This window comes from Anthonomus grandis, chromosome 1 (genome assembly GCF_022605725.1).
Source record: "Anthonomus grandis grandis chromosome 1, icAntGran1.3, whole genome shotgun sequence".
Lineage (NCBI taxonomy): Eukaryota > Metazoa > Arthropoda > Insecta > Coleoptera > Curculionidae > Anthonomus > Anthonomus grandis.
In genome coordinates, this window is record NC_065546.1 from 6015383 (window position 1) to 6034310 (window position 18928).

Consider the following 18928-nt stretch of genomic DNA (forward strand, 5'->3'; position numbering starts at 1 on the left):
ACATGGACTCCACTTTAGAATGAACTTTTTACTTAATTTTATAGGATATATTAAAATTCATACAAAAACAATTTAATACAAAACATCTTTTACATGAAAAACAAAAATCAACTTTAATATCATAATCAATAATCCGCCTCTACAACATCATCTTTAAACCTCTTAACTTCTAACACAGTATCATTTAAGTCTGAAGAATCGTTTTCTGGTGAGTCTTCATCAGAGTCTACCAAGATTGTAGGATACAAATCTGGGTTTTCAAAAAGGTCTTCAATAGCCTTAATTTTGGAGTTTTTATTTTTGATATTTCCCTTGCCGTTATTAACGCCTGTGACATTTCTCATTTTGATATAACTAAAACTAGAAAATATATTTTATAAGTAGTATATATAATAAGACTGTGAGGCTTACCCGGACAAATCTTCAAATGAAATTAAATCCGTACCATCCTGCTTATCACTTTCAATTACTACTCCATATTCCTTACACTCCCTCAACTCAGTTCTATAAATACTTATATTACAATTATCATAAATTTTGATGCCAGAAATGGCTCCTTTGATCACAGTATCTTTTATATCAATTGTGCTTTCACTGTTACCAACTAAAGCCACAGAAAACCCTTTTATTTCACAGTTGATGAGGGTCAATTTTGCTCCCCTTAGGACCAAAATCCCTTGATGAGTTGTGGACGATTCATCGCCAATAATTTGGCAATTTTTTAATGTGACATTGCTGTCTTGCCTAATTAAAATGGCACATTGAGTCTTGATACAATTTATAATGATATTTTCAAATACACATTCGGCACCAATGCAATCGAACATAACATCATCAGCCATAGAATTAATAGTGGCTATATTATCGATTCCTTTTACTGTAATACTATCAACTAGTGCGCCTTCTTCTTTTATGACATGATTACTACTATGACTGAGCAAAATAATCTCACTGGATTTAGTTGATTCCAGTTTATTGTGAAGGTTAAGGGCAAATGAAAGACTTTGGTCAGGGTAAAGCTTTTCAATAGTTTTAAGAAGTGTTATGTACTCAGTAGCTGTCGCTAAAAAAAACACGAATTTATAAAAAGAATGGATAATGTTTCATATCACTTACCATCTTTACAAATTACCCAGATGCTAGGTTTCAAATTAATTTCCTGATATTTAACCACTTCGTTTTGCTCACTTTGTTGCCTCTTTAAGATTACTTTTCTAAACAATTCATTCTCTAACAGATGCATCTCATTCTGAATTTCTATTAGGCGGACATTAATTTCTATAAGGGTTTCTACATTTTGATCTGCAATTAAAACATGGGATTTTAAAATAGTCATTAACAAAGTGAAAATGTAATATTTTTCAGCAATTAATTAAATATTGGAAAAGATCAATGAGTGTGATTAAATGACATAAAAAATACAAAAAATGCAATGGTAATTATTAATTTCTTTGGTATTATTTTATTCTTAGGTAAATGCATAATAAGTTTAAAATAGCATCTAAAAAATTAGCCTTTGAAACAATAGAGGACATAATTAACTTTTTTTTTCTTGTTATATTAAAATTAGTCTTATGTTGTTTGAAATAATGTACTAAATGCTCTCAAGTATATTGCTGCTATATTCCAAAAATGTTTCAGTTTCAGGGCATATATATATTACTCATATGCGCAATATGATCAAACACAAATATTCAACACCCGAATTTACTCAATACCCGAATATAAATTTGTTTGGACAGGTCCTCCTTTTATTTGTTGATTGTGTGCGGTTTAGAAATACGCAATTGCGGGAGTATTGAATAATCCTTCAGTGAATCGTTTTATGCCAGTCACAGTTTATCACATTTTAAGAGAAAAGAAAAGTGCATTGGTCTTATTTGTCTTGCGTAAGTCTATATAGTTGGACATCATACAATAAATTATATTGTGCTTTTAATGTTACTTTTTGTATAAGAATATGTGTTTTGAGTCTAAATGTGATGATCTGACTTCCTGAAATGTAAGGATCAAATTTGTTGTTTGAATTATAAACCTGATGACCTAACATGACTGAAACAGTGAAATCGTCTGTAAATAAATCTGGATTCTATGAGAAGGTGTCAAAGTATGTTAATAAGCCAACTAATAATTTTACTTCGCCTTTATCTGAACAAAAATATAATAAAAAATTGACATTGTATTAGTGATTATTTGGTGTAGGGCTGTTTTAGTGGTGTCCACTAGTCAGAATTAATTTCAGATATGGATGTTTAAGAGTATGTTGACATATTGGAGAGTAATTCGTTGCCATTTAAAGAAGATCTGCCATTGTCATGGATTTTCCAACATGATAATGATCCTAAACAAATCTCCTAACTAGATAAAAACTGAAACATGACAAACCTAGATCTATGGCTAGTTTTGCAGGAAGAATGGAATAAAATTTCAGCAATTTACTGTGAAAAGCTAATAGACTCAATGAGAATGCAAAGTAGTCATTAATCAAAATGCAGTAATCAAATTTTATTAGTTGTATATGAGGTTTGCCAAAAAATGTGAATTTTTCTCTAGAGTAAAATACATTTATTTCAATAATAACAAAAGTTACAAAAAGAAGGTGTTTAGATCTAAAAAATACATTCAAATGTGCAATTATACTGGTATTACTTAATATACTATATATATTTTTTCCCTATTAACAATAAAAATGCAAATGTAAGTGAAATCTAGGATGCCCTAACAAATAAATGATTTGTTATCTAGCAGGAAATGTTTGACAGTGAGGTTGAAAGCATCACTTGTATTTAGTATTTGACAGAAGATATTTAGAAAATTGAGTAATCCCATTTTGCCAAAATGAAAACCATACAAGATTTAGGCCCCCTCAAATAAAAAAGTAACTAAAAGTAAGTATTTGAGAGAAAAAAATACTTTCTGAATTTTCTTTAATATTAATGGAATTAAAACGAAATATAAACTTAAGTCATTGAGAATTGTAGATGACTTTAAAGGCAATATTTGAATAGTAAGTCATATAATCCAATTGCTTTACAAACTACAATTCAAAGAGAAGTATATAATAATAATAATATTTATTTTTTTGATTATTTATTTACCAAACATTGTCTAACAGAAAATTCTTAATAATAAGACAACATATGCTTAACAGATGTAAATTAATTATAAAAAACCAACAAACTGAAAAACTAAATACTTTAGGTAACCAGCATATAATACTTAACAGTGTACAAAAATTAATTTGACTCAAAAACAGCCGAAATTTGAAGCTCATAACTTAAAATTATAATATAGGCAAGAAAAAATTTAATGGAGAGACCATGAGCAAGCTCAATATAAAGCTGCATTTCTTGTAAGTTAGTAGGTCTATTTTCTAAAGAAAGGGAAGGTGTTCTCCCCCTTAAAAGATAAGGTGCATCAATTTTATAGTTGCATAGTTTAAATAAAGAAAGCTGGCTGTTCGGAATAGTGCAGTGCCTCAGAGATAAGAAATTAAATCTTTGTAGAAGTAGTTTATGGGCACACCCCTTTGGAGGGTATATTCAATCAATTTTGAAGCATAGATATTTCAAAAACCTGGACTGCACATATTCTAGTCTGTCTATATGGACATTAGAGTAGGGAAACCACACCATTGCTGCAAGAAGTAATTTAGACATTAGGCCATTATAAAAATCAATCTTTGGCCTCATTATGAAACCAAGAGTTTTCAAGGAAGATTTAACAACTTGATCAATGTGTTTGTTGAAAGTCAGTTTGATAACTCCTAGATTTCTCATAGAGTCAACATTTTCAAGTGGGAGTATCACCTAACGTATAACTGTGCTTAATTTCATTGAGAATATTTGAGATGACATACACTTAGCATTTAGCACACAAGCATTAATCTCTTTTTGCAATAGATCACAATCCTCTTTAGATTTTATTATGCAAAATATTTTTAAGTCAACTGCAAATAAAAGACACTCAGACCTAATGGGACCAGTGATATCATTGACAAATATAGAAAAAATTAATGGGGCAAGATTGCTTCCTTAAGGGGCACCATTCAGTGTGGGATAACAATTTGACTTAAAGGCATTGAATTCAACTGCGAACAATCTTTCAGGTAGGAGACAAAGAGTTTTACAAGGCCGTGATGGAAATCCATAGATATCATTTTTTCAATGATAAGATATAATTTCAATTGATTAGATAAAATATAATAAAATATATTTAAGGAAAATAATATTACATTCTTACCTTCACTTCCTTCAATATCACTATCAAATTCCCCACACTGAGATACCAATTGCTGCCTCTTAGTATTTAGTCTTCTGGCCTCATTCAGTAAAGCATGAATGTGTTCTGCAGTTGACTTTGGAATATTTCCATTTTTTAAATCATAATAAAGGTGCAACCTAAAATGTTACATCCTAAGTAATTATTTATTGAAAAAAAAATTAATTTAATGCTTTATATTATCAACCTGCTAAGTAAATGTGCAGCTTTCCAATCAGAAACATCATCATCCTCATCCCAAGGCATAAGCAAATGAATATAAAAGAATCGAAGCATATCCAAACAATTTGCAGTAGAAACTAAATCTAAGGCAATACTTTTATCTTGATCCTTTGTCGGCCACAACTGTATTAACGGCACAAAGTGCTTTTCAGGCAAATGAATGTCATCTTGGACTGCTAAAATTTTTACATGAGCCTCGAGGTTCGAATAGTTTACACGAAGAACTAAGACTAAGACAACTGTTGGAAAAGATATTTTTAACTCTTCACATTTAACTCTCGGTATTTTCCAGAGTGCTTGCCAGCCAAGGGGGTCCAAAATTAGCTCCAAATAATAGCCCCATTCACTTTGGATTTTGGAGTAGGGTAGAGTTTCACAGGAAAATACTTCTTTATACTCTTCTAGTCTGGTTTTAAGGCTCTTATCAAAGGTTATTATTTGGTCCATATCGTTTAATATATTGTAAATAAATGAGAAAAGGTTGTAACAATTTAAAAAACGTTACACAATTTAAATTTTTTCTTTATTATATATTATAAACTAAATATGACACTATTGACAGATATGACAAGAGTATTCCGACAAGACAGGCTTTGAGGGATTTTTTTTCTCGCAGTATTGCCACATCATTGATCGGTGACAAGTAAGAATCACTGGATCACTACTATGCTCAAGGAGAGTGGAGGTAGGACTGAGACAAATATTTTATGGAATTCAAGCAGAAAAAGAATAAACAGGATTTTGAGGCCGACACATATTAAAATAAAGTTTAATTTTTTTGTAAACTAATGAAAGAATTGACAAGCGTTTAAGCAAAGTGATAGTTTGAGATATTATTAAAACGTGTCTTTGCCACATCATCTTGTAGGTCGGTTACCTTTCACCCACTATATATTTGTGTTCTGTGCTTTCACCGACCTACAAGATGATGTGCAATCATTAACAATCACTGCTGAAATAAATATTTTATGAGATACAAGCAGATAAGGACTAAAGATAATTTCCAGGTCGAAAAATTTTTATAAAACAATATACCACTTATATAAAAAAATACATCAAAATATATAAAATTAACTCCTCAATTAGGTTTTAATAGTCCCATGGTGTGACACTCAAAATATGATAATAATAATAATAATAATAATAATAATATCCTTTATTTGCTAACAAAATCGTATACAGGACGACAAAGCAACGTCATACAAAGGAGGATCTAGCTCCCATGGGGTACATTAATTTTTCTTATCTAGAATTCATAGAGGCAATATACTTATATAAACAAAATAACAAAATTTAAAATAAACATTCTAAATATCTAACACAAGTTAAAATTATTATTCAAAAGTAAAATTATAAAAACATTTAATCTGCAACCAGTGGTAAACAGCTTTTTTAAATTGGACTGTAGATTCAATGCTTCTAATATCAGCAGGTAGCATTCTATAAGCCCTGATGGCCATATAATGAGAACCTCTTTCATAGTAAGCTGAATTATGCAATGGAATACGGAGATCGCTTCTATGTCGTGTAATCATAGTCACATCCTCAGCGTACATTTCCCTATTCTCAACAAACAAATGATTGTGTCTCTTCACAAATAACACCAAGGAAGAAAAGTATAGGGAGGGAAGGGTGAGTATTTTTAGTTTGCAGAAGTAAGGCCTACAGGAAGTTCTGTAGGTCATGCCCAATAAACAACGAATGATACGCTTTTGCATTCTAAATATATCTAGAGCTCCTCTTGCAGATCCCCAGAAACAGATACCATATTATAAGATCGACTGTACCTGTCCGAAATAAAATAGGCGAAGAGATACCTCAGACACTACATCCCTTAATCTTCTAATCAATCCGCACAAGCTAGCTAATCTGGAATAAAGGTTTTTAATATGTTTCTCCCCATTTTAAATTGGGGTCAATGTGTATTCCTAAGAATTTAATACTGTTGGCCACAGGGATTGACTGCCCACCAGAACACACAAGTAGAGATTCTGAGACAATATTGGCCTTCGAAAAATTAATCAACCCCGTTTTACCAGAGTTCAAAGACAACTTACTGTCCAGACACCAGGTCCTCATGCGCTCCACTGCGGATGAGCAGCCCCGTGAAAGATCTGCCACTGTCTTCCTGGCAACTATAACTGATGTGTCGTCGGCGAATTGACAAATCATATCAGAAGGGAACAGCTCAGGCAAGCCATTGACATATAATAGGAAGAGCACAGGTCCCAAGATTGAGCCCTGAGGCACACCTCTTCCTATAATTTGGGGGCGGGAAAACGTTGGTGAGCCGGAATGTGTCACACAAACTATTTGTTCTCTTTGCTCTAGATATGAACTGAGTAATTTAGATGCTGCACCCCTGATGCCATACCGTTCCAGGATGTCCAGCAGTAAAGAATGGTTAACCGTGTCAAACGCCTTAGACAAATCGAAATACAGTCCAGCCACACTGGCCTTTCTCTCAAGATTCTCCATAATATATTGTATTGCACTATAAATGGCCATTTCCGTCGATCTTTTGGGAACGAATCCGTATTGGTGTTTATTTATTATTTGATGGTGAGTTAAATAATTCATAACTATTTGATAGATAACCCTTTCAAATACCTTCGATATGGATGGTAATACGGATAGTGGCCGATAGTTGGCAATATTCGTTTTTTCTCCCTTCTTAAAAACAGGCACTACTTTTGCCCGCTTAAGAGCAGAAGGAAAAATTTGGGTAGAAAGACTCTCATTGATCACATTGGAAATGGGTCCGGCTAAGTGAATTCCAACAAACTTTAAGACGAAAACCGGAATTTCATCCAAGCCAGAGGAAAATTTATTTGGAAGGTTCATCAATATCTTAAAGATATCCTGAGAATTAACAGGATTGAGAAATATGGTTGGATAATCATTATGCAAGTCATGTATATTGGAGTTACAGCTTTGTTGATGGTCAAGAGTAAAATGTTTAGCAAATAATTCGGTGATTAAAGCTGGGTTTTCAATGGACTGACCATCTTCCCTTAAAACAATATTGTTGTTAGTTTTATTTTTACCTGACTAAGATTTTATGATTGACCATGCTGATTTTATCTTGTTTTTTGAATTTTGGATTTTGTTATCATTTATAGACTTTTTATAAGAGGAGATGTAACGTCGATATTGTTTTCTTTCATGTTTGTATGTAACGTAGTGTTCTCTAGAATTAGTATATTTGTACCAAACATAGAGATCTTTTATGTAGTTTGAATATCTTTTTATCTCTGGTGTAATCCAGGTTGGCTTCTTATTTTTCAACCTAGTCGTACATATTGGAAAAGCCAAATCAAAATAATAGAAGAGAATACGAAAGAAAGTATTATATTTTCCTTCAACTCCTTCAGCAGAATAGACCTCCTCCCATGCCTCCGACATCAGCATATTGTAAAATCGATTCATGTTGTGTGTTGAGAATTTTCGTCGCTTCACAACCATACCACATTGGGGAACCTCCATCTGTCTCTTAAAAACAAAAATTTGAGGATAATGATCAGACAGATTAGAAACAAGGACTTCAGAAGATATGACAAGACTTGAGTTCATATTTGTAAAGATGTTATCCAACTGAGAGGCACAGTGAGCAGTGATTCTAGTTTTGGAGTTAATGTAAGGTATTAGACCAAAGGTCTGCATTAGTCCAAGCAAGGCCATCACGCCATGGTCATCAGGATTACTAAAGTTAAAGTTAAAGTCTCCTGAAATAATAAAAGGAATTTTGTTATTATACATCTCATCAAGTAGGTTAGCAAGATTGTGGAGAAAAAATTGGCTGTTACCACTAGGTGATCTGTAGACACAAACAACTATTATGGAATTATTGCTATTAATAACAATTTTAGAAATGCAAAATTCAAAGTCTTTTTCTGTGCCAGTCTGTAGACTGTTTACTTCCTCTACTTTAACATGATCACTGGGATCATCTTTATAAAATATAGCAGTGCCACCTCCTTTTGAACAAGAGCGACCATAGTAACTTGAGAGGTTATACCCATGTATCTTTACAAGTGTTATGTCCTGGTTTTTTTGCCAATGTTCAGTAATTGTGAGAATGTCAGGAGATAGTGTAGCCAGCAGAACCTCGAGCTCCAGAACTTTATTGTTTAAGCTTTGCACATTGTAGTTAAGCAGCTTTAGTGCAGAATTACTGAAAGTATTTGTATTTGGTGACAAGTATTCAGCGTCAGAATGGTGAGACCCACACTGAGAATAGTTTTCATGCTTCTTGCGATGCAAATCCCGTATAGCAACTGTTAGGTTAGAATGCAGACTCATGTGGCTTGTTGACTTCTCTGATGATGGTCTAAAAAATTACGACCACGCGAGAAGTTGAACCTTTCGAAACTTACTCCACGTGGCCAGAAATTCTTATCATACACTAAGTCTTTGTGGACGGGGCTTACGCCAATCATATATCTCTTCCGCTCAGATTTTGTTGTCTTGGGTAGACATTCTTTAATGGTTACGTTTTCTGGAACGGTATCAATGTGCTTTGCTACGTAGGTTCTAATCACCTCGCTAGTAATTGCTTTCGAGATTTTGCTAAGGTACAACCATATTTTTCTGTCCTCGTTAACCAAACGTTATCATTAACCAAAACTCTTTATTTTACTCTCGACACGTGTTTCGCTAACGATGTTGGCATCTTCGGGAGAAGATTAAAGCTAAACTAAAACTACTTACAAGTGGCTTACTCACAAGTTGTGAATTTTCTTCCAAAGATGCTCACATCGTTAGCGAAACGCGTGTCCAGAGTAAAATAAAAAGTTTTGGTTAGTGGTAGAACTGTCTCGTAATTTTATGTTTTAATGATTTTTTATTAACATTTTGTTGTAGTATTCTCACAGATTTACAGAATACCAGATGCGAAAGATCGCGGATATAAGCTCCCGATATTCGATGCCCTTGAAAAGGATGGTTTGGACTGGCCGCACCAATGCATTTTTAAGTTTTTTTTTGTAGGGATAGATGTTCTGCACTATAATTTCGCTGGGATATTATAATGCATTTATAATGTCAAAATAGAAATAGGCTTAAATAAAACAGAATGTAAGGGTTCTTGAGTACATTTTTATTTCATTTAACAGATTTAAGGATCTTATTTAATAAAACATTAAAGATGAAACAACATTTTTAATTTTCTTTTAGTTTTATCTGATTTTTTGGCAGATGATAAATCTCTGTTGGCGAATTTTAAAGTATAAAATATTTTAAGTCGTATAAATAATTTTATTAAATACTGGAAAGGAAAGTTATCACATGGGTGAGTAAAATTAATGATTTTCATTATCTCGAAATATTAACTTATTACCTCATCTTTTGGAAATCTAAATAACGTCGTTCCTCCACCACTCTGGCTGGAACAATAAAGATATACACACTTATACCCCCCCATTTCAACAAAAATAATACTAAAAAAATATTAAAAAAAAACAAATATATTATTTCAATTTAATTATTAATAATAAACACGCGTACTACGCAAAGAAAATTAGAAGCACGCGGCGCGGAGGCTTGCAGCAAATTAAACCCCTTGCCAAGTTGCCACCGGGTTACTAGGCGGGTGATGGAAATCCATCACCCAGGAGGCGTGTCTGAAGACTGGCGCTCGCACACGTATTTTCGATCAGTTGCGCATCTGTATTCTGTAAATCTGTGGTATTGTCTCTAGGACCAGAAAGGTAGCGTCGCATTCAACAGTCTTAATGATATACCATAAGGACTTGAACTGAGTATTGTTACTATTTATTTTTTCTTTCTAATTATTGTCTATGCTCTTGTCAAAACTTCAAACTATGACATTTTCATTGTTCGTGTCTTTAACTTGGAAAATCATAATATAATTTTTTTAAGATATATTTTTCGGTCAATTTTTTGTTCAATGAAGAAAATCACTAAACTTACAAGATGTTCTTGAGTCATAGTTAAGCGCAGGTAGGTTTTAATCAAATTCAATTTTGAAAAGCTACGTTCTGTAAGTTTATACATTGTGGAATTTGGAAGAACTTTTGTAATTTATTTAGTGTTTTAATGAGTGTGTACAACTGTTCATTTTTAATGTATAGCTTGTGAATTTTCCGCTATAATCTCTTTTTATAATATACGAATACATTTTATGAATATTTCTTGTTTATATTCTGAAACCCAGACCTATTTATCCAGACTTATTTATATATATAGTAGGAAATGTATGGGTCTTTCAGAAATTATAGTACGCAAATAGAAAAAACTGACAAATCGAGAATTCTATTTAATATGCGGACGCTACAGTAGCGCGAAATTTGGCGCCATAATCTAATTTTAAAATACCCGCTATTATGACGTCACAAACCTATTTTTACTTCCGGTTAGTATTACTCCTCGATATTCAGAGACCGCAACAGTCAATCGACGGTCAGTGTTTTATTGGCTCTTATGGGAGTTTTCTATCTAAGAAGTATTAATCTATGAAGATCGATTTTAGATAGTAAATAGGGAATGCATCTACGTAAATTGCTGAACGTTGTTTTGGTTTTGTGACTTTATCGGCCCAGCAACGGCATATTTTGTTGTACTTTTTTATTTATCGTAACCCAAGCACGCTTTCTTTTTTTTAAATCTGCCTTTAAATTCAAACCGCTCCATTTTAAAAGTGTAATTTTCAATAATAAACTTTCTGGTCTCATTCGTACGTCATAGAAGTTAGCAACAGGTCTTTACAGTCGCCCAGATAAGTTTTGCACGCAATATATATATTTTCATATTTAAGGATTAAATCTGATTTTAAGCTTCTAAAATAAAGTTAAGAGATCTTATATTTTTTCAATATCTGAGAGACACATGTTTTTTAGGGGGTGAAGGCGTGTAAGCCACCCGTAAATACCATATTTACTATGATTTTTTTTTGTAATAATTTGACTTTTTTGTAAAAATATTGAATATTTATTTAATGTAATAACAAAAAAATTACTATTTATGGGGTAGAATCTGTTTAATATGAATAGGTATGTTTTGATTTTTGCAATATAGATTTTTATAGATTAATAAATATTTTATCTAATGTATAGCGAACTGGATACTCAAATTCATGATCAGTTATTTCGTCGAGTTCTTTATATTTATCAATAATACTTACTAGGCCATTTTCGTGTAATCCGTATTATTTGTTGATGACTTTTTGTAAAAATCTTCCCAAAAGTACAAGACATACAAACATTTTATCTGTTTCCTCTGTATACTTTATAATGCATTTAGCAACTTCGTGTTTCAATATCTAGGAAGGTTACAAAATAGTCCCATTTTAAATGGATCATTACGTCTTTTGTTTCTTTACATTTAAGACTTTCGTTATTCGAGTCGCGATATTTATAGATGTTAGTCAAAACATTTTCATAACGTTTAACTAAAAACTGAAATTCAGATCGCCTAATTTAAGTTCTTTGTTATTAACAGTACTTTTAAATGGATTCTTTTTAATTAGACATAAAGAACAAATATATAAATAATTTTTTCAAATATATAAATAATTTTAAATTTGCTGCCTTCTCCAGTGATGTTTGGTCTTCTTCAATATTGAAACATTGTTTATACACAACGATTGCAGATATTACCTTCGATGTAGGGATCTGTGGTTTTTCGACCGCAGACTAGACAAACCAGAAATATTTTTTGCGATTTAGCTTTTATGCTGCAACAAAAAAAAATCTAAACCACTTTTCTCTATATGTAATTATAGTTTTTCTATTAACTTTATTTTAAAATCAGATTTAATCCTTAAATATGGAAAACAATATATTGGGTGCAGAACTTATCTGGGCGACTGTAAAAATTTGATTTTCGTTTCTGATTCTGTTGCTAAGTTCCATGATGTTCATTCGTGCCTTTTTACTTCAACATAAAATACAGTCCATTTATATACTTATAATTGTGTGCTGGTAAGTAAACAACCAGCCCATTATCAGTTGAACTTTTTAGATTAGTATTATTTCCAGTAGCTAATTCAACTAACCCATCGCATATACTCTCGGATAAAAGTATAAAAATCTTTAAAAATTAGGTTTTATTTGAATATGCCCAGAGTAGGTAACGCAATTCTATACAAAATGAAAATCAACAATATTTTTAAAGATTTTATTTCGGTAAAGTAATAAACTATATAACGAAAACCAAATATTCTAGGGACAAAAATACAGAAACCAAATTTTTTTACTAAATATTTCAGCACAATACTTATTTTAACTAATAAAATTAATAGTGGGTAGAGCATCCTTTATTAGCAATAACCTCGCGACATCGGTTTGACATATGGATACCAAGAGTTCCATAATGGCTTTTTCTCCAATAGAATTCCAGGATTCTTGCTAAACTTTTATTAGATCATTTTTATTTCTGATCTGATGTTGTCTTATACGCCGGTCTTGTTCTTGTCAGAGGTTTTCAATAGGATTGACATCGGGACTTTGTTCAGGAAAGTCTATAACCCTAATCTTCTGGTAAAAACCATTCATGAATTACTTTTGATTTATGTTTAGGGTCGTTATCTTGCTGATATACCCAAATCAATAGTAAATTATCCTCAGCAAATAGTAGCATTATATTTTTTACAATATCTAAATATAGAAACCGATCCATATACTACCCTCAATAACATGTAATGCTCGTATACCGTATCCAGAAAAGCAACCCCATCTCATGCGGGATCCACCACCACACTTTACAGTAAGCTTTGTATACTTTGGATCACACCTTTTACCTTTTGGGCGATGTACCCACGAGATTCTATCAGACCCAAATAAATTAAATTTACTTTCATCAGTAAAAAGAACTTTTTCCGGCCGTTGGTTGTCCAATGCAAATATTTTTTTGCAAAGTGGAGTCGCACCATATGGTTCTTTCTGCTGATTAGCGGCTCTTCTACTACCTCTTTGTATAGTCTAACTCAACTAACATTAACCCCAGGCCATTCATTTCAAATTTTATTTGCCGATTTGTGGGGCACAGTCTAAGCAATTTTTTTTATGATCATTTCAGTTTTTTTGGTTGTTTTTCTCGGGCGGCCACTTTTTCTAACTCTCTTTAACGAATTTCCTGTTTTAAATTAGAAATTGTCTTGCTTTTAACAGATTTGGGTAAACTAAGCATTATGGTTATGTCCACTTGTCGTACACCATTCTTGTGTGCATAAACTATTTTTTTTTAATCCTCCGACAAATATTTTCCGCGAGGGATATTTACTATTAACAGAACTTACGTAACGTGAAATAAATACTAAATTTGGTTAATTCTTATGTGAGTGTCCCTTTTTATGTCCAACCAAAAATATTTGGATTCATACTATAAATAAACCAAAAATAAAAGGAATGTGGAATGTGATGGAAAGAAAAGCCCTCGTTAAAAGCGACAATATTTTTATCCGATAGCGTCCATTGCTCAGTTTGCGAACAAAGAGGTTTCAAAGTCTTCATGCGTTTTGAATATGCTAAGTTCTTTTTACTATAGTACAACCGGTGCTGTCCACAGAGGGCGCGTAGAGTGACTACAGGGCATAAGACAGGCGAAGGCATACATAGATGGGCCCTCAGTCACACAATTATTGCGCTTAAAGAGACTAGAAATCCATCTAGTGATAGGTCTCTTCATCAGACACTGGCATTTAAGACGTAATCTTCATACTTTTGGACTATCTGGAATGTTGGTGAGGATGAAACCGCAGACCACGACCCGACCCACTATCGGGAGTGCTCAGCACTCACGCGCTAGGGTAAATATATGGGTAACTTGTCATAACACGTAACTTATTGGTTTTTTTCCTATTGGCCCCTAGAAACCTTCGGTGGCAATCCGCACGTATGCATTACATGCTCTCTGCTACGTCTTTTGTTTTCAGCACGACGTTAGTAAGCCTAAGAACTAAGAAGCATTTATCTATGGTAAGCGTCTGACTTTGATGGGGCTAACTGACAATGTAAACTTGTAATAAAATTGCGCAAATCATTTTCCAAGCATTGTTAAAATATTTTTCTAATGTAGGCTTTACATACGCCAATGCACAACCTGCGTAGAATCAGAATCTCAAAATGTTTATTATGCTGTGTACTGCATAATGAAAATTTAAATGTTATTCTATTAAAAATAAAATACAAACTCAAAAAAAACATAATTTAAAGACTATTTAAAAATGTAAAAACAACTTTTCAAAGTAAAATTAAGAAAAATTAATTCTTTAAATAAAACGTTCCAACAGATAAGTTAACCTATCTAAAACCCCATTTCGTACTTCAACAATTTTCTCTCGCAATTCCTCAAAATCTGCTGGATTACTAAATTCATATTTATAAATGATCTCATTAAGATAAACCCAAAATAAATGTCAATCCCATTAACAAGACGGCTAGGAACAGCATTTATTAGAATAAATGATTTTATTATAACCGCATTATGAGTAGTGAAAATAGACTGATTCCTCGTCCATATCAGGGAGTTTTTGAATCGCAAGAAGAACTTTTTGGTGTTGCAGCAACTCAATTTATTTTTGGGAGTTTAAAGTACCATCAAAAAATGATCTTTTAATATGGTGGGCCAAAATACCAGCCCAAACGAAGAATTTTTAAGCATCCATCAGGAAGTGAAAACATCTGAGTGGAAGAGAAGACTCATCAATATTTCGTAAAAAAAAAATCATTTGCTCTTTCCATCATGCTTGCACAAAATTCCATTCTTCGCCAGTGGTCTTCGCCAGAGTTTCGGAATATTTCAAAAATTTCTACCCAGGTTTTTTTCAAACACTGGTAACATTTTTATGCTCCCCAGTTCTTCTCCAACACATTCTACTTAATTGCGTTGAATTCACTTCTAGAGTAGTACAAACCATTTCTTTCAGTCGTTCGTGCTCCTGGATCTTTCGATAGAAGGTTCTTGCACTTAAGTCTGGCATTTATCTTGAAGACAAAAGTATGCCTCAAAATTCGAAAAAAATTAGCGGCGACCGCTTGCCGAGAGGAACCGGTCTTGCTATTATTTTGGACAAAGCATAATCTTTAATTCCCGAACCTTTATATAATTATTAATTTAAAATTTTCATTTCTAAGCACCTATTATTTTTATTTTTTTTTGAGTTTTTCAAGAAGTTTAAAAAATAAAAAATACATAGTTTAATTTTTATTAAATTAAAAAAAACTGAACAGACTATAATAATGGTACGAATAAAAAATTATTAGTGTTAACAAAATTAGGACTTCTGAATAGAAAACTACATTTTGTAAAAAAAAATATATATATAAAAAATTTGATATTTAAATATATAATATGTTTATGTTACATTAAAAAATATATATTTTTTACATACAGTGTGTTTCTTTACTAATTCAACAAAATTCAGGGGCGTGTTCCTTGGACAAAAAAGCAAAAAACTTACTATCAAGATAGATCCTAAACGTTTTAGATTTTACACTAAAGTTTGGTAAAGTTGGAAGACAAAAACTTGTTGTTTTCGATAAATTTGATACCCCTGTGGATATTTTTCTGAAAATTGGCAAGCAGTCTAAGCATCCATAGCGTTTTTCCTAAACACAATTTAAATTTTTATATTTTCCATTGACGTTCATGCTGGCTTTAAACTAATTTTTTTTTAAAGAAAGGGGTACGCGTCTGGGATTTCTTGTAATAAAAAATATATTTAATTTCTTTATTTCTTCTAGAGAATATCTGGTCTCTTGGTAATTTTTTGCCCGATGCAGGGTTTTTGCATAAAAAAATAAAAACCAATATGGTAGAGAGCGACTAAATCCGATTATCTTAATCAAGTACAGGGTGCGGCATACTGTCTCCCTATTTTTAACCTTCCCTCGTAATGCCGTGCGGCGTCGCAGAATAGTGGGGGTACCGCCACTAAAGGTGGGTCCAGACTTGAACATTTTAGCCCGAACGAACAGAAAGAGCTGAGCGAGCAAAGCCGAATTCGCTAAGTGTGGACTTGCGCCCGAGCCGAATCTAACGAGCCGGAACGTTTTCCGGAGCTTGTCGGTAAATCGGAAATGCTCAAAGAGGTTTATTGTTCGCCGAATTATTCAGTTGACGGAATTAATATAGTTCGCGCGGTTCGCAGCATTCGAGTTGTCTGTGTGTTTTGAAGGTACGGCAAAAATAAGAAAGAGTTATTTAGTTTTATTATTTAAATAATAATTTGATAATGGAGTGGAATAGGGAAGCATGTTTAAAATTAATTGACATTTATGAATAAAACCCTGTGTTGTGGAATCCCAAACACGGATTGTATTACAATAAAATAAAAAAGCATGACGCCTGGGTGAATATTGGTCAAAACTAGCAGTGTGGTAGTGAAGAGGTAAAAAAGAAAATGGAGAGCATGTTGGCAAGTTTCAGGCGGGAAAAATCCAAAGGCAAAAAATCTGTTGGTACCGGTAAAGGTAATTTATACAGCACTGTGGACCAAATTAGGTGTTATATTTTAAAAACAATTTCTTTTATAGGTAGGCAAGAAGTGTATATATCCAAATGGTTTGCTTTCACCCGAATGGCCTTTTTATTAGACAGAGATGAACCAACAGAAACATTAACTTCTCTCAATGTAAGTATATTTGACTCATAAATAATAATAGGCAGAAACTGAAGTAATATTTACATAGGTATTAATTATATTTATTTATTGTAAAAGTAAGTTGCAAATTTATCCCGCACTTCTTTTGCTTCCAATGATGTTTTACGTGGAATTTGCCTGATGGGTATGAATGATGACAAATCATTGTTGCCTTCACTTCTCCAGTTACCAGGAATTATATTTCCCATGCTGTCTTCTTGGTCAAATGTTCCAGGGGGAGTATAAGTATTTCGAGATTTACTTTTTCGTAGAAAGTTATGTAGGCATACTGCTGTCATGACTACGTATTTTGCCTTTTCTGGTTCCAATAGCATGGGTTTTCATAAAACTCGAAAAACTGCAGAAACAATGCCGAAAACATTCTCTACAACTCTTCTTGCACGACTTAGGTGGTAGTTGAATTTTCTTTGCGTTGTACCTTTTTCGTGCATCCCCGAGTACGGTTTCATTATCCTCTTTGTCAAGGGAAATGCCTCATCTGCTAAGAAAACATATGGCATATTATTGCCTATTTCGGGCAGTAACTTGTCCATAGGAAGGTGTAGCCTGTCTTCTGTGATTTTTCTATGTAGTGAAGTATGTTTAAAAACACCGCCGTCTGAAATTCTACCTTGAGAACCAATGTCCACAAAAATAAAATTGTATGCCGCATCCACAACTGCAAATAACACAATACTAAAATTTGATTTATAATTATAATATTCACTTCCAGTATTGAAAGGGGTTGTTATTATAATATGTTTCCCATCCATGGAGCCCACACAATGTGGAAATTGCCATTGTTCGTAAAAAATCTTGGAAATTTGAAGCCATTCTTCGGCAGTTGATGGAATCTGAAATAAAATAAAAAACGGCCTAAGTTTAGGACTAAATTTAAAAAAAAAATATAGATGCACAATTATTTTCTGATATATTTTATATATCAAAAAATATTCTTGAAAACGGTTCGTGCACTTGTCGGTTTAAACCTATACCTTATTTTTTAATTAGGAGTTGTTGACGAAATTTTTGGTTATGTTATTTTAATGCGGAAATGTTTTTTTTTCTAGGATGACACAGAAACGATGGAGGCTGCTTCGCAAGAAGATATTGAGGATTCCCTTGATCAATCTACAGATATAAATGATGATCATTCACAAAACGACAGAGGCAATCTTGATGAAAGCCAAACCGAACTTCCTCAAGTGAAAAGAACATGTCGTGTAAACTTAAAAAAAGGAACAAAACAGAACATATCTCGGGAAGATAGCACTATTGCCGAAGCCTTTGGAATGCTAAAAAGCGTAGTAGCAAAGGAAAAGCCCGCAGAAATATCCGATAGTTGTACTGATTATGGAAAGCATGTGGCAAATAAGCTGAGAAATTATTCGGAGAGGACTAAAGCGATAGTACAGTACCATTTTAATAATATATTATTTCAAGCTGACATGGGTAATTTTGAAATAAATAGAAATGAGCAGCTATGAATGTTGCTGCAAACTATCAGAATTCGTCCATAACTTTGCCCACTGGTCACTTTACGACACCCATTCCAACACCTTCTCCACAAGAAACGTCACAAAGTGAAGTTTCATATACTGATTTGTCAACTCCGATCAGCGAAGTTAATGCTCAAGAAGAAAAGGTTCACTTGGAACAGCCGCTAATTTCTTAAGCAACTGGCAAATTGAACATTACTAACTACCTACCAATTATTGGAAAAAAAGTTCATTATTTTCTATTTTTTTCTGCTTTATTTTTGTGTTCGTTAATTAATATAGGTTCTAATATCACTTATAATGCATATGTATTATTTCTTACCTT

At 32.9% G+C, this 18928-nt stretch overlaps 1 protein-coding gene and 1 long non-coding RNA gene across 3 annotated transcripts; one reads left to right on the forward strand and one right to left on the reverse strand.

Annotated features, from left to right (window-relative positions):
* Positions 1-25: 25 nt before the first annotated feature.
* Positions 26-5069, reverse strand: LOC126734934 (protein nessun dorma). Its single transcript, XM_050438778.1, has 5 exons — positions 4469-5069; positions 4243-4400; positions 1117-1302; positions 412-1063; positions 26-360 (listed from the first exon to the last, which is right to left on the reverse strand). The coding sequence occupies exons 1-5, from the start codon at positions 4948-4950 to the stop codon at positions 126-128; spliced, it is 1713 nt and encodes a 570-aa protein (XP_050294735.1). The 5' UTR covers positions 4951-5069; the 3' UTR covers positions 26-125.
* A 5275-nt stretch (positions 5070-10344) lies between these two features.
* Positions 10345-15707, forward strand: LOC126734948 (uncharacterized). 2 transcript variants are annotated; one of them, XR_007660226.1, is made up of 4 exons: positions 10345-10464; positions 14008-14269; positions 14333-14438; positions 15389-15707. It is a non-coding gene; the product is annotated as an uncharacterized LOC126734948 (long non-coding RNA). The 2 variants fall into 2 exon arrangements; XR_007660222.1 differs by lacking the exon at positions 15389-15707 and having other exon boundaries at positions 14333-14961.
* Positions 15708-18928: the final 3221 nt, after the last annotated feature.